Source organism: Aptenodytes patagonicus, chromosome Z (genome assembly GCF_965638725.1).
Source record: "Aptenodytes patagonicus chromosome Z, bAptPat1.pri.cur, whole genome shotgun sequence".
In the NCBI taxonomy this organism is placed as follows: domain Eukaryota; kingdom Metazoa; phylum Chordata; class Aves; order Sphenisciformes; family Spheniscidae; genus Aptenodytes; species Aptenodytes patagonicus.
In genome coordinates this window covers 82,207,213-82,219,807 of record NC_134982.1, presented here as the reverse complement: position 1 = coordinate 82,219,807, position 12,595 = coordinate 82,207,213, and the positions used below count along the sequence as shown (strand labels likewise).

At 39.6% G+C, this 12,595-nt stretch overlaps 1 protein-coding gene across 3 annotated transcripts in view; it reads right to left on the bottom strand.

The window, feature by feature from the left end:
- The window catches only part of ATG10 (autophagy related 10), an 84,495-nt gene extending 74,607 nt beyond the window's left edge, over window positions 1-9,888 (bottom strand). For 2 of the 3 annotated variants that reach the window (XR_012997382.1, XM_076362305.1), the window contains exons 1-4: window positions 9,844-9,888; window positions 7,993-8,208; window positions 7,719-7,844; window positions 2,630-2,749 (exon numbers count right to left, since the gene is read on the bottom strand). Coding sequence is in view for 2 of the 3 variants with exons in the window: in XM_076362305.1 (XP_076218420.1) it covers window positions 2,630-2,749; window positions 7,719-7,844 (246 nt within the window). In the remaining variant the exon portion in view is untranslated. The remainder of the gene's footprint in view (window positions 1-2,629; window positions 2,750-7,718; window positions 7,845-7,992; window positions 8,209-9,843) is intronic. The other variant, XM_076362306.1, reaches the window with a different exon arrangement.
- Between the last annotated feature and the right edge of the window lie 2,707 nt (window positions 9,889-12,595).

Below are 12,595 nucleotides of genomic sequence, written 5' to 3'. Positions count from 1 at the left end.
GTAAATTAAAATTATTATCTAGAGCTCCTTTAGACTTCAAATATATAAAAATAAAATTTATAAATTTTCTAAGGAAAAAAATGCTAAATATTGAAGGCATATAACCAATGGAAAACTTTCCAAGTTCTACCAAGACCACAACTTTTGCTGAACTCTGTTCATCAGAATGTATTTCAATAACATTGAAAGATAATGTAGTAACTCTATAATACCATGTGATTTATGGGTGCAACATGTATTTTTACAAAAACAAAACCTATTTAAATAACAGGCTGTTAGAACAGTGCAACAGGACTCTCGTATTCAACATCTGTGGAAAAGAACATGCATCTTATACCCGCACTGCTGTGCTTGAGCACATTTATCCCCTCTACAGTCACCGTTTCTATCTTTCCCTTAGTGTTAAGTATATAGTTTTACTTTGTGTATCCATAGCGAATGTCATTTTCCAACTTACTGGTGTGCTTCTCCCATTTTCTAGATTAAGTAACTTTAACAGCCTGATTACCTTTCAGTTCAATGAAGAATATAAATTTGACATAATCTCTATTATGCAGTGAACATTTTGGAGAAGAAACTCAATTTTTTTCTTATGCATAACCTCATCTCTTATAACCTACATAATTTTCTAAGACCTTTCTCTTGCTTCACTCATCTTTACTGCCACTACACAACATGAACAAAGGCTCCTTCTCAAAGAGAATCAGCTAATGTTCAAGGTCCCTTTCAACCTAGACATTTCTAGGATTCAAAACACAGAAATCTTGCACAATATTTCAAGAGGTAATTATTAATATTAGTATCTTGATAAACCATAGAGTTTGGCCTGGAATCGTATTTCTGTATATTAAAGACTGTTTATTATATTTCAGTATATTGAGAACTCTGTTTCAGTATGTTACAGGCTCTGAAGCCTTTTTTGTGTTGTGACACTTTTTCTATAGCTGATACTTCTTTCCAGAAGGACTCAATGACTTTTTACAAGATGTTCTTTTAAAATATGCTCTGTAATGAAGACTTGATTCATTATAAAAAAAAAGTCACAATCATGAAAAGCAATTTTGAATATAAACAGTAATCTGTTCTTACAAGTCAGAATTGAAGTATACAAACACTGCTGTAGTGACAAATAAGTAACAACCTCTGAAGCACTGATACTAGCCTTCATTTTAGGAAATACTAGAATTTAAATTAAAGGAAAACTTAAAATGCTTCAGCTACGCTTCAGATGACTTACATACTATGCTTATAATTGGTACTTATCAAACAAAAGCAAGATAATGATTCTAAAGATTATATGGATTCCAATTCGTATCAAAGCTGGTGTATCAACAATGGGGTTGTAAAATTTTCTTTTTTTTTTTTTTTTTTTTTTTTAGTGGCTTGAACGAGTCATCGTATTGGTAAAAGAACCACATCTTGTTTCCAGCTTACTTGTGTCATTTGAACCCTAGCTGTTCCTCATGGCACTCTAAGGCACCAAAGTGCTGCTTTAGTCCAGTCCTGAACTTGCACTGACCAGCCAAACAGAATGTAAAGATCAGACTTCTACCTGCCAGTAAAAGTCATCTTTCATCTAGCCAGCCATCTGCTTTCACAAAATTTTTAAGAACCAAGTACTTTTTGATATCTACCCCTCTTTAAAATACAGCTGAAACCTGTGAGTGAACTCAAAAATCAGTAGAAATGACTACATCACAGACTAACGGACAGCATGATTGTTTTAAGTGCCATTTCCTTCAGAAACCAGGCCAAAAGAATATTCATTTCAGACCCTGTACTGGAGTCTCTGTGGAAAAAAAAATAAAAATCAGTGTGCTGATGAAAAAAGAAAAGGAATTGTTGCAGAAAAAGGTAACTGGAAAATATACCATGTCCATCTATTCAACAATTTATAATATATAGAATACATTGTTTTCAGTCAATTATAATCCAAGATTTCTTTTCATATTTATGCTAACAACATAACAAGGGAGTGAATTTCTACTGTTTATATCTCGATCAGTCAATAATCTGGAGGTCTAATGCAGAATCAAACAAGAAAATAATTATTCAGATCAGTTCACCCTGAGTTTAACGAATGGTTTTCATTTTCTGGAAGAAAGAAGTTTATTCTCCTTCAAGAACACCAAATCTATTTTATTTCCCACCACCGGTTTCAAAAAATTGTTCAGTATTTTAAGTTAGTTCCACAGTAGAAAAGTATGCACTGAGTATAAAATTCCTATACCCAACTTACACACTTCAAATTAATATTAACCACAAAGTTGTCTTTATTTTTTTAATTAATATTTACCTCTAAGATAACTAAATCTTGATGCTTAATCTTCTTCCACACACACAAAAAAGTTTCCTTAATGTTAGTGAATCAATGTGCAACAAAATATTATCCTTCCATGAGGAAAATATATACATGAAAGATGCTGGAGCCTTTCCATTTCCTCCCAATTTTCATCACCAATATAGCTGTACACCTGAATAAGAACAACTGTAGAAGGAATAATTAAAAGCCACTGGAAACTTAACATCTGAAATCCTTCTGGAGGGATTTAATTTAATAGTATAATATTTTAAAATATCCTGTTCATGATTTATTTTATAAACACAAAAGTCTAAAATCTGTACTTACTTCAACATGTGTAAATAACGTTTGTTCAATGTTATCACTGTTTTTCTCCTTGAGATCTGGTGGGATGTTTCTATTTCTTACTTGGAAGTGTGTTTTACTAAGGTAACCATCACCAAGGTCCTGTGTTCAGAGAATAAGAAAGAAAAAAAAATTCTGTAGCCAAAATGCTAAATGCTATTACTGTTCTAGAAAATAAACAGAGCGTGGTATTTAGGCATAAGCTCCAAGTCTTTTTATAGGCACCGATGACTGCACTGCTTTTCAGCATCTTCTCACAGGTAGTTTACACTAATTCTTGGTGTTAAAGGAAGTCAAAGACCTGAACAGTAAAAATAAAATTTAATATAGCTATCAATTAAGACAACTGCTACCTGGGGATCAGGATGAGTGCCAAAGAACTGGAAGACAGTGCACTAAGGTCATGAAGAGATGAGCAGCTGTTAACGATTTTGACCTATCTCAAGCAATGCATTCACACCAGTATAAAATTCCCACTTCTTAGTAGATTGGTTTATTTTTGCTCTGTTCCCCCTCTAACTTTTTTAAAGTCCTGAAAAAAAAAACCCAAACCACTTCAGAACTTGTGTGCAGAGTCACAATTTGCTCCCTCTGAGGGTCAAATGTAAGAGAAAACAGACAAAGCTGTACCTTCTCCCAGTTCCCTTTTTATCATTCTGCTTCCCAGGCCACATGGTCTACTGTTGTAAAAGGCCCTTGTGCAATTTCAGAGTGGCAGGAAAAGGTTTTAGGAGCTTTCGCCCCTTGCTGACCTGACTCATCTGCATACATACATAAACATTTTTTTTTTTTAATTAGAAGTAAGAGGAGAGAAAAAGTTTAGTAACAGATCATTGGAAAAATGTACACTCTGAAAGGGAGGAAGAGTATGCAGAACATAAAGAACAGTAGTTGCAAGTTAAGAACTTATTTCTCAAAGGAAACAAATAAATTGGGGTTTTATTAGCTGTTTCATTACATTTTATTTTAGACAAACACAGAAAGTACATGTGCAACATTTGAATAGAATCCTTTTTCATCAGAACAGTCTCTCTACAAAATTCATTAATGTAGCATTAAATTGTTTGACAAGACTGCAAATTTAACTACAATTTAACTCTTTGGTAAATCTGTCATTGCTGACACAGTTTTATTTCACGTATTCTGACCTTTAAATCAACACGGGTTTTATTCTGACACACCAGTTCTCTCTTTTCAAGGACACTGTAGAATATATGTACCTGCAAGATCTGCTATGGGCTATTTGTTTACTTTGTTCTTATTGAGTTTCACACCTGATAAAAAATGGTAATGCTCTGTACATGTATTTTTGTCCACGAATTTTTAAGCATGAATCATACTATGAGCAATTACCTTGCTCATAACTTCCCCTACTGCATGCCTTATTTTCTCACTAAATCTCATCAAGAGCATGAATCCGCCAAACTTTGCAGGATATCCTGGCTGCAGAACCAACTGCATCCTGTGCAATGAAGAATGAAGCATGCAGAGGACAACAGTGACAGAAAAATTAAGCCTAACTTGGTGATACAAAAGCCACTTCTCTCACTCTCAACACTCAAGTCTCTCCTTCTGGAGCTTCTTGCAAGTGTCAGCAGGAGTAAAGCTACCTGCATTGGTATTTATCCCCCTAAGAGCAGCAAAGAAAGTACTACAGCCACCCACAGAGGAAAAATGCCCCACGGCACAATGAGCTTTGCCAGAGAAGGGTTGGATATAGTATTCACCTCCCTGAACCAGTTCTTTCTGTCAGCAGAAAGGAGCCAAGCTCCATAGCCTTTGCATTCTGTAGTATTTGAGTGCCATGAAAAAATATCTATGGATAGCTGGAAACATGGAGTTAGAAGTCTGTATTTGATAGCTGTATGTCAGAGGCTAGAGGAGAGGTGGCAGGAAAGAAGCAACCCTCCTGTTGCACTCTCTGTAGTGTTATGTATTTTGTACACTTCTGCCCCTACAAATAACTTAGTATTTCAGCAAGGACTTTGATCCCATTAATGTGGAAAGGGAGTCAATTTCTACTCCAGCTGTCTTGTGAGTATCATAAGCAACAATGAACTGATATAGCCTTTGATATGACTACCTAGATTAACCTAACTAAATATGAAACAAACATAAAGCAGAAAGCAAATGGGGGGCAGCCTTCACGGCCAGGATCTAACTACCCATCCCTAACAACAGCACCCAAGTTTAGCTCCATCAGGTCCTACAGTAGAGGTGCCCTTGGCTTTTTTACAGCTTTCTTCCGGGAAAAAAAAGCAGATTATAAAAATAACATAGTTTAGAACATTTCACTTACAGCTATAAATACAGGGTTCTGCTTGAGCCATGTGAGCTTATGCCACAAGAGCCAGCTCCACAAAAACAATGAGTATTTCATCATCTAAATTTAATCTCTACAGAAAACATAGGAACACAAGAACACAGTTCTACAAGCCTGGTTTACTTGTGTGGTCTTGTTGCTATCAATGGGTCTATTCACGTGAGTATGGAATGAGGAATGGGATCCAAGTACATTACATCAGCAAAATTAAGAGTGCCCCAAACTACCCACAAGACATGTATTGGTAAAAAAAGCAAAAAGACAATGAGACATCTTGTTAACGAAAAGCTTCCTTCCCGGACTATATACTATAAATGGATGGTCTCAATGGCCAGGTTTTTATCACACACTGAAATCACAGAGTCGCCAACTTGGCCCATTAAAAAAAAAAACCTCTTACAATTTTTTTATATGTGAAAACAAAAATCTATCTCATTCTGCTATTTCCAGCAAAGCTTCTTATTTCACAGAAAGTTCAAACTTTGACCCATGTGTTAAATTCCCGATAGAGGCTCAGAGTATCTTTCTTTGTTGAATAAACCCTCGCAAATATAGCCTTGGACTGAAATCTAAAGTTTCAAATGGTTGTCTGTAAGAAAGGGTGCATTGTAACACTTGGCTAATATTTGCACTCTTTTAAAAACTTCTAAACAGACTCCATCTAAGGCCAAGATCCTGTTTCTTACTGAAATTCTGCTTCATCTGTGATGAAAGGGTGACAAATGCTAATGTATAATTACTTATATAGAAATGATGGCATACATTTATTCCGGGGCTTCTTGCATTTCAAAATGGTACAAGCATGACTTTTCTCCCAAAAATTCACGAAAGCATGAGAAACCACTAAAGCCATTAAAGTAAAAATAAAATAAAATTAAAAAAGCTAGAGAAGTACATTTTCTACAGCAGAAAGAAGAAATACACAGATAATAATGAGCATCCCAAACCATCCATTATTGAAAACCGGTCAGAGAAGCAAGAGAACATATGAAAACCTACATTGACCACCCATCAAAAAAAGTGTGGCTAAAAGAAATCCTAGAACAGTGTGGATTTATTATTAGATGGAAAATAACAGAAGCATTCAAAGTAGAAAAAGCAAGTATTCAAAATATTTCTGTTATTATAGAACAAATACAAATTATGTAGCCATAAGGCATAACTATTATGAAGTTTTCATTTCAGCAGTGGCTAAGCAGGACATTAGCATGAAGTGGCTATCATTAGGAATTTTTAAATCAGTACATAAGAACTGCCCATTTTCTTTAAGTCTTCGAGCACTGTGGAAGTTTCAGAGAACTTTGGAGAAAGCCAGCATGTATCAATACAACTTTATATACTGGCTAATTTATGTAACTCTACACATATTAGCTTGACATCATCTCAAGCAAAATAGCAGAAGACATCACATATCAGTATGTATATGAGTTCAGTAAATAAAGAAATATATACAGTAAATGCAGGATCTTTTTAAGAAAAATAGATTTTGTCACGGTAACTTAAAAAGACACGTTTTGTTGACAAACACAAAAGTCGTAACGATATATGCTCAGACTTGCATAAGTCTGCATAAGTGTTGATTCCACAAGCGGAAATTTAAAAATTAAAATAATCCCACGCTAATCTGACACAGACTAAAGGATGAAAAAATGATTAATTCACAGATCTCAAATGTAACTTAAAAATGGGGAATCCTCATAAAAGAAGTGATTCTAATGGGGTCCTGTGAGACCAGTCTTGGCCCCACGCTACTTAAAATTTTGATTAATGACCTAGAAACAATATGTAATTATTATTGGTGAGGTCTGAAAGTTATGGGGAAGCAGCAAATAATGGGAATTGATCGTTAATACAGACAGATTCTTCTGCTTGCTTTACGCAACTAACACATATTTTAATACAAAATATTAAGTCACACATCTAGAACAAAGACTATGTGCTATTTCAGCTTAAAGGGTAAAAGTGATCCTTGTACATATAACCATAAGCACTTGCCCAGAGTGGGAAGGCTTGAATTTCACAGTGATACAACATTCATTGTCTACTTTTGCTCACAGTCAAAAAAAGGATTTTTATGTACTGGAAAGGATTAAGAGGAGATCCACAAGAATTATTAAAATATTGGAAAACACATCAAATAGTCAGGGAGCTCAACATGTTTTGCTTTTACACCAACAAGGTTAAGGGATGAATTGATCTGAATCTGAAGTACCAAACCAGGGAGAATTCTGATAAAAGAAGGGTCCTCACCTTAGTAGACCAGGTACAGCTACCAATGGCTGGAAGATGAAGCTAGGCAGTTAAGATTAAAAGTAACAGCTTTTTTTTTTTTTTTTTTTAATTCAATTGTAAGTACAGTCAACCATTCAAAAGGCTTGTTGAGAGCTGTGACTATTTCCTCGTCATTGGGAATTCTGAAAATGAAGACTGCACAATGCCTTAAAAGACATTTTCTGATCAAAACAGAAATCATCTCAGGTAATCCTACCCCTTTGTTACACAACAGGTTGCACTAGACCATCACAGCAGTTGTTTCTGGATTCATGAACCTTATTCAGTAGATGTACTGGCCTAAATCCTCAGGCAAACCACCTATGCACTATTTTGTTCTTGCACCAGCTGTGTAAAATACCATTTATTTCACGTGATGTAAACCCCCCTTAAAGGATGTTCCAGCTTGTGGTGGTTGTCAACAGCTCAAGAAGGCCAGTGAGGGTATCTAAAAATTAACACTATGATTATTTTTACCTTGCTAGTTCTCCACTCCCAACCATCTCCTATCTGCTGTGAATGTTTAATAAATTCTTCACAGTACTGCTTGAATCTTCTTTCTTCCAAAAAGAAGTCCTCTTCACCTGCCATGCTACAGGACATCTGCAGAGCAAACTAAACGTTAGTACTGGCAGATAAAATGAACACTAAAATCTTCCACTGATTAATAGCAATTGAAGAGTAAAATAACAAAGCACTGGAAAAAAAACCTGTTTCTTTAAGTAAAACAAAGACACGTTTCTTCAAGTACCTTAGAGAATCATAGACACACAGAACGGCTGAGGTTGGAAGAGACCTCTGAAGACTGTTTATTCCAATCCCCTTGCTCACAGTAGGGTCAACTAGAGCAGGTTGCTCAGGTTCACTTCCAGTCGGGTTTTGATTATCTCCAAGGATGGAGATGCCACAACCTCTCCAGGCAACCTGTTCCAGTCTTCAATTACCATAGCAGTAAATAATTTTTCTTCTGTTTAAATGAAAAATTTTATGTATCAGTTTGTGCTCATTGCCTCTTGTGCTTTCACTGCATAGCACAGAAAAGTCTGGCTCCATCCTCTTTATTCCCTCCCATCAGGCATATATACACATTTGTAAGATCCCACTGACCCTTCTCTTCTCCAGGCTGAAGAGTCCCAGCTCTTTCAGCCTTGCCTCATAGGTCAGACACCCTTAACCATCTTTGTGTCCCTTCACTGGACTTGCTCCAGTATGGCATTGTCTTTCTTGTACCGGGGAGCCCAGAGCCGGACACAGTACTGCAGTTTTGACATACGCTTCCTTAGCAGTATGGTCCAACTGGCAACCAGAAACATGAATCCACTCGTGGGCTATTTCCATGGGCCTACCACCATTTCCTTGGGGAACTGAACGGCTCCACAAAAGCTTAACAACTCCAGTGTTTGCGGACACAGAGCCTACATGATGGCCACCAGAGTCCAGCTGAAGCAACTGTTCCTGCTCATGCCAGCAGTACAGTTCTCAATGGCCCAACAATATGGCTTCAGGGGGTTACAGCGTACTTCAAATGAGCACCTTCCCTACCCCTCGAATGCTTCCCTCCCAGGGTCTTAAAGATAACAGAAAAACTCTCTCAGAGAATCTGGCCAGTTTTACTTTTTCCCCCTTTTCAAAGAGGATGTATCATAAATATGGCTGTTTCCATGTGTTGCTAGACATCAGGCATCACTGCAGCACCACATACAAATACTCAGTAACTGTTACAACCAGACCACACCTTTCCTTAACAAGAAATACAAAGGACACAGCACCTCATGCAACATTCAGGATCTGGCCCTAAATCACAACATCATCCTGCCTGCCCACGACATAAATTATTTATCTAGCACTTGAAAATATATTTTTTTCAACGGCAGTTAACCCAAGCCCCCATTAATCTGTTCGTGCTACCTGGATGTCAATAAAGAGAAAATGTGGAAAACAGACATTGTAAATGTTTCTGCGATTCCCGAATTTCCCAGTCCAGATGATGGACTGCAAAACTGTGCTAAGCGCACATACTGACAGCGTAGCTCTCACATACGATTTAAACGGAGCTATGTGTTTTAGGAAATTAGCAGCTGTAAAGAGACACCAGGCTGCTGGCACCTGTGCAGCACGCCTCCCTTCCTTTCTTAAACTACCCCGAAAAGAGCGACGAGCAGATCCCAACAACTCCGTCCCGCTCGGCCACGGGCCCCGCAGGCACCAGGCAAGCCCCCGGCCAGGCCGACTCCTTCTCCTCCCTGCCCGCCCCGCCCTGCGGAGCCCCTCCCGCCCCGCCGGGACGTCTCCCCCGGCGCGGCCCTCGCCCCCTCAGGCCCCCCGCCGGGGGGCTGCCGGCCGGGACAGCCAGGCGACGTCCACCGGGGCAGGCGGGCGCCGTGCGCTGGGGGTAAGGCAGAGGCGCGGCCCGGGGTGAGGCGCGGGCGCCCCGTCCCGCCTGAGGTGAGGCGAGGCGAGGCGAGATCCGACCCGACCCGACCCGGCGCAGGCCGCGGCGGCCGCGCACAGAGGAAACGGGGTCGCACCCCCGAGGACGGCCCCAGGCAGGGGCGCAGGACGGGGAGAGCGGGAGGGAGCAGCCGCGCCACCCTCCACATACCGTGCCGCCCTCCTCCTCCTCCCGCCAGCTCCTGGTCGTGCGCCCACCCCGCCCACCGCGCATGCGCGCCCCGCAGCGGGCCGTGGCCGGCGGGAGGCGGCTGCGCATGCGCGGCGGGAGGCGCTCTCTCCAGCCGCAGGGGGCGGAGGGGGGGGCCGCCGCGGGCGGGGAGCCGGGGCTGACAGGGCTGTGTATCGAGCGCCGGTCCCGGCCGTCCTCCGGCCCTTCGTATTCGCTGTGTGAGGCGATGTATGAGGCGATCAGACGTGAGCGTTTTCAGCAAGCCTCTGGAAAGGCCCTCCTCTCGCCCAGCTCTTCTGTCAGCCCCCTCCTCCCGCCCCCAGAAAGTGTTCGCCCCAGAGAAATTTAGTTCGGGCTGGCCTTCCAGCAGCTCGACAATGCCAGCTTTATCTGAATGTTTCTAACCGGTTTTGCAGTCTTAATCGCCCTTCGCTCCCTACAATGTAAATATCTAATGTTACTAGTTTACCCTAAGGAAGATGAGGAGGGGGGAAAGTGAAATTAAAATGGCCAGGTCACCTGCGTGCTGTCTTGTCACGTAAGAGGAGGGGTAAGTAGAAGAGTAATCCAAAATGGTTATACAGTTGTCTGGGTGAAAACAAGAAGAAACGCAGGCTCTCACCAAAACCGTAATCCTGAGCTACTTCCAGGAGATACCCAGTGTGGATTTCAGTGTTCATTTTGTTACCCAGCTGTGTTGTCTTTATAATTGCTTTTGGATCTGAGAATTTGGTAGGTGCACAGAAGCTGTTGTGCTACACAAATGTTAGAAGAATTATTTTTAAATTTACGAGTCTGTTAAACCATACATTCTTCAGCAGTAAGGTCTTGTCTGGCATCACTAAGCTATCCAAACTGTAGTATGTGCAGAATGCACTGTATTTGGATAGATTTAAGTGGAATGTAAAATGTTGACTTTACCTATTTAGCTGTAAACTGTCATTTTAAAGTGTTTTATGACTGTTAAGAGTAAACAGGTATAGTAAGTTACGATGTTAAGAGTAAACAAGAGCTGTCCCATCAGCTTTGGAGACCATGCTGCTCAGTGGAGAACCTCCATATGCAAATGGTGCTTTGCTCCAGCTGGTTGTAACGTGACGTTCTCCAACTTGTGCTGTTCCTAATTTGCTTGTAATTTGCTGGGTGTGGAGAGCTCACCAAGGGCCAAAGCTTTTTGCTGGAATATTCTTGAGGTAAACCATTTCTCTTTGTTCTCAAAATTCCATTTTCTAGATTTTGGCTCTTAGCAGCCTAGTTCTTCCAACATGTACCGTGACTCATATTTAAAGATAATTCTCACTACTCTTTGTGAACAATGAAATGTTCCATCTAAGTCTGTAGTTTTCAACATTAGGTATATATAAGAAAAGTTTTGTTTCATGAAGGTGTTCTGGAGAATGATTAACTGTGTGATGTGCTTTGAACAGATTACGGTACCTCCATAGACTACTGTTTTGACCGCATATATTATTTTTGAAAGCAGTTGCATAGCTTGGGTGATGCCATTATAGCTACAAGTTGTGATGCTATAGTCATTATTTAATCATCAGAATTAATTATTTATATTGTTCTTCACTGTTTCTTTTAAATGTTGAGGTTTTGAAATTTGGTAAGTAAACACCATGTCGTCATACAACCCTGAGTTTTGAAGGAAGATTTTTACATTGTGGAATATATTCTGTAAGCCATTTTTGCTAACAGAAAATGCCTGTGGTATTGAAAAAATGTCACGTAATGTGCTTTGCCTTGGAAGCTACAGCTCCTGCTTTCTAATTTTAGCTTTGTACTGTCTCTCTGGATTTTCTTAGGAAAGAATCCTCAGGTTTAAGACATAGCTCATTTAAAAAGTGCCTGATAGGGCCCTGATTTTGCACTGAAGTTAGCAAAGGAGTCGCGATGACTGGCAGTTTCCAGAAACTGGAATCTGGAGCCATAGTTTCCATATATTCAGATCCATTTACTTTATTTAAAATTGTGAGTACGCAGCCCCTGTAAAAATCAAGGACATTCAGTAACAAGCATCTCAACACTAGTGGTCATTTTTAAAGAGTATAGGCTTTAGCCATACTGTTGGAGTATCACAAACAGGCATTATCTATGGACCTTAAACTGGACATATACAATGTTAAGTAATTATGTATGTTAAATATGTTAAATGTTTAAATATGTTAAAAATAATAAACAGTTGACCTGAATATCCCCTTTCAGGACTTGCTGGCTTCCCCATGACGAGCATAACTAACTCTTTGTGTTACAGAAGTTAAGGTCTAAAACGCTTAACATAGAAAAACTGTTAGTATCCATACATCATTGCTAACAGAAATACTATGTATCTCTACATGGACAGGATACTGTAGCTATGAGAGGTGGATTCTAATACTGGCTCTGATACTGACAAATTCGGGCTAATAGTTTCAGTTTTCTATGTCGGTTTCCCTTTTTGTCTGTCTTCAGAGCAGATCAGACTCATGGTATATTCTTACAGCATCTGGTATCAGCTTGGTCATCTCCAGTATTGTTGCCAGGGCATTTCAGTAAGTTGCAGTGAGTGCCTCTCCATCAAGGGAAATGCATTTGCTGTAGTTCTAAAATTACTTTACAAGAAGTCCCAACACGGGGGTTTGTCTTCTATCTCTTGCCTGTACTCTGCATAAATGCCTCAGGTTTCCATCTCATCTCTCTCTTAATGCCATACAAAAGCATTAATAGTCCTCTTCCTTGTGTCACTCCT